We start from the raw sequence: 1,417 nt of genomic DNA, 5'->3' as shown, positions 1-1,417 counted from the left end.
AAAAAAAAAAAAGAGCATCTTTGACACCCTCCCCAAAATACACACGTGCATACACACATGCACACACATACACACATGCACACACATACACACATGCACACACATGTGCTCACTCTCACACACACCTCCCCCGGTTTAACTCCGAATCCTGTCCCGTTTCCACCTCTGTTCTCTTCCTCCTTCTGAGTCCCCACATTCCCCATACTCCATCCCTAATCCCACTGCGGCCCTACTTACTGACAGAAGAAGAGGTGCCTGTGCTGGTTGGGTCTCCACAGCCTCGCCCCTAAATAGGAGAGAAATTCCCAGGTAGGGGAGGACTCAGCCCAAGGCTTGCCCCTCCTACCTACCTCTCAGCCCCAGAGGACTCAGTTCTATCAACCCAGCTTCATCCTCTAGGCCTTCTCATCTCAGAGGGGCTCCTCATTCCCCTGTACACAGGCCCAAGGGACAAAGGATTCTAATATTAGAGCTATTATACAGATGGGGAAACTGAGGCCCAGAGAGGCATGACTTGCCTGAGGTCCTACACTAGGTCAAGACTAGAACTCACCTCACCTGTGACTTTTGGCAGAAAAGCAAACTTGGTGGGAGCAGGGAATCAGGAAGGGGATGGCATTGGAGAGCGACTTACCCTTCTTTGGGTATTTTAGGTCCTGGCATGGATGGCAGGAAGTGGTTGGCTGTCTTTTCCTCTGGAGTCGCCATGGGCATTAGAGGACGTGCTTCCTGGGAGCTTTCTTCCTGTTCCCCTGGGCCAGGCTCTGGCAGAGCTCCTTGGGGCCTGCTGTGTGCGTTGGCTGCCTCCTTGGAGGGCTTGTCTCCCAGGGGCTGTCCACAGCTGTCCAAGGTGGAACAAGGCTCTGTTGGCTGCATCATGTCTGACCCATTTGCTGCCTTGTGATCTAGGGTGGAGTGATGCTCAGAGCCCTGCCAAGGACAAGGACACCTAGGATGGCGAACCCTGTTATGGTTCCCAGGGGAATCTCACAGTCACCCAGAACCCAGTTATTACATGCTTACTAGGGTGCAGGTACTGCAGGCATTATCTAACTGAATCCTCCTAGCACCTCCAGAAGGTAAGGACAGATACCCCTATATTTTGAGGGATGAGAAAATTGAGGCCCAGAGAAGGTGTGGCCTACCCAAAGTCATGATCCATGTGGGGGTGGAATGGGAGCCTGCAAAAGTGCGAAGATCCCCTTTAAAGGGGATTTTCCAAGGGATGTTTCAGAGAATGATAATCCTTCATGATGCTCCTTAAAAGGCGGAGGGTTACACTGACTTCACAACTTATGAGAAAGCTATTGTAATTGAAACAACGTGGTACTGGGATAAGGAAAGATAAATAAACAAATGGAACAAAGCAGAGTCTAGAAACAGACCCACATGTGTGGTCAACTGATTTTTTTTTTTT

At 50.4% G+C, this 1,417-nt stretch overlaps 1 protein-coding gene across 1 annotated transcript in view; it reads right to left on the bottom strand.

Moving 5' to 3' along the window:
• Window positions 1-1,417, bottom strand: part of SPATA21 (spermatogenesis associated 21) — a 36,855-nt gene that overhangs the window by 24,436 nt on the left and 11,002 nt on the right. The window contains 2 exon segments of the mRNA XM_003783870.2: window positions 238-286; window positions 635-930. Of these exon segments, the coding sequence (XP_003783918.1) occupies window positions 238-286; window positions 635-930 (345 nt within the window).

Source organism: Otolemur garnettii, unplaced genomic scaffold, assembly GCF_000181295.1.
Source record: "Otolemur garnettii isolate 467f Iridium unplaced genomic scaffold, OtoGar3 scaffold00009, whole genome shotgun sequence".
NCBI lineage: Eukaryota > Metazoa > Chordata > Mammalia > Primates > Galagidae > Otolemur > Otolemur garnettii.
Note: the sequence above shows the minus strand (reverse complement) of the source record. Positions and strands in the feature narration are given on the sequence as shown.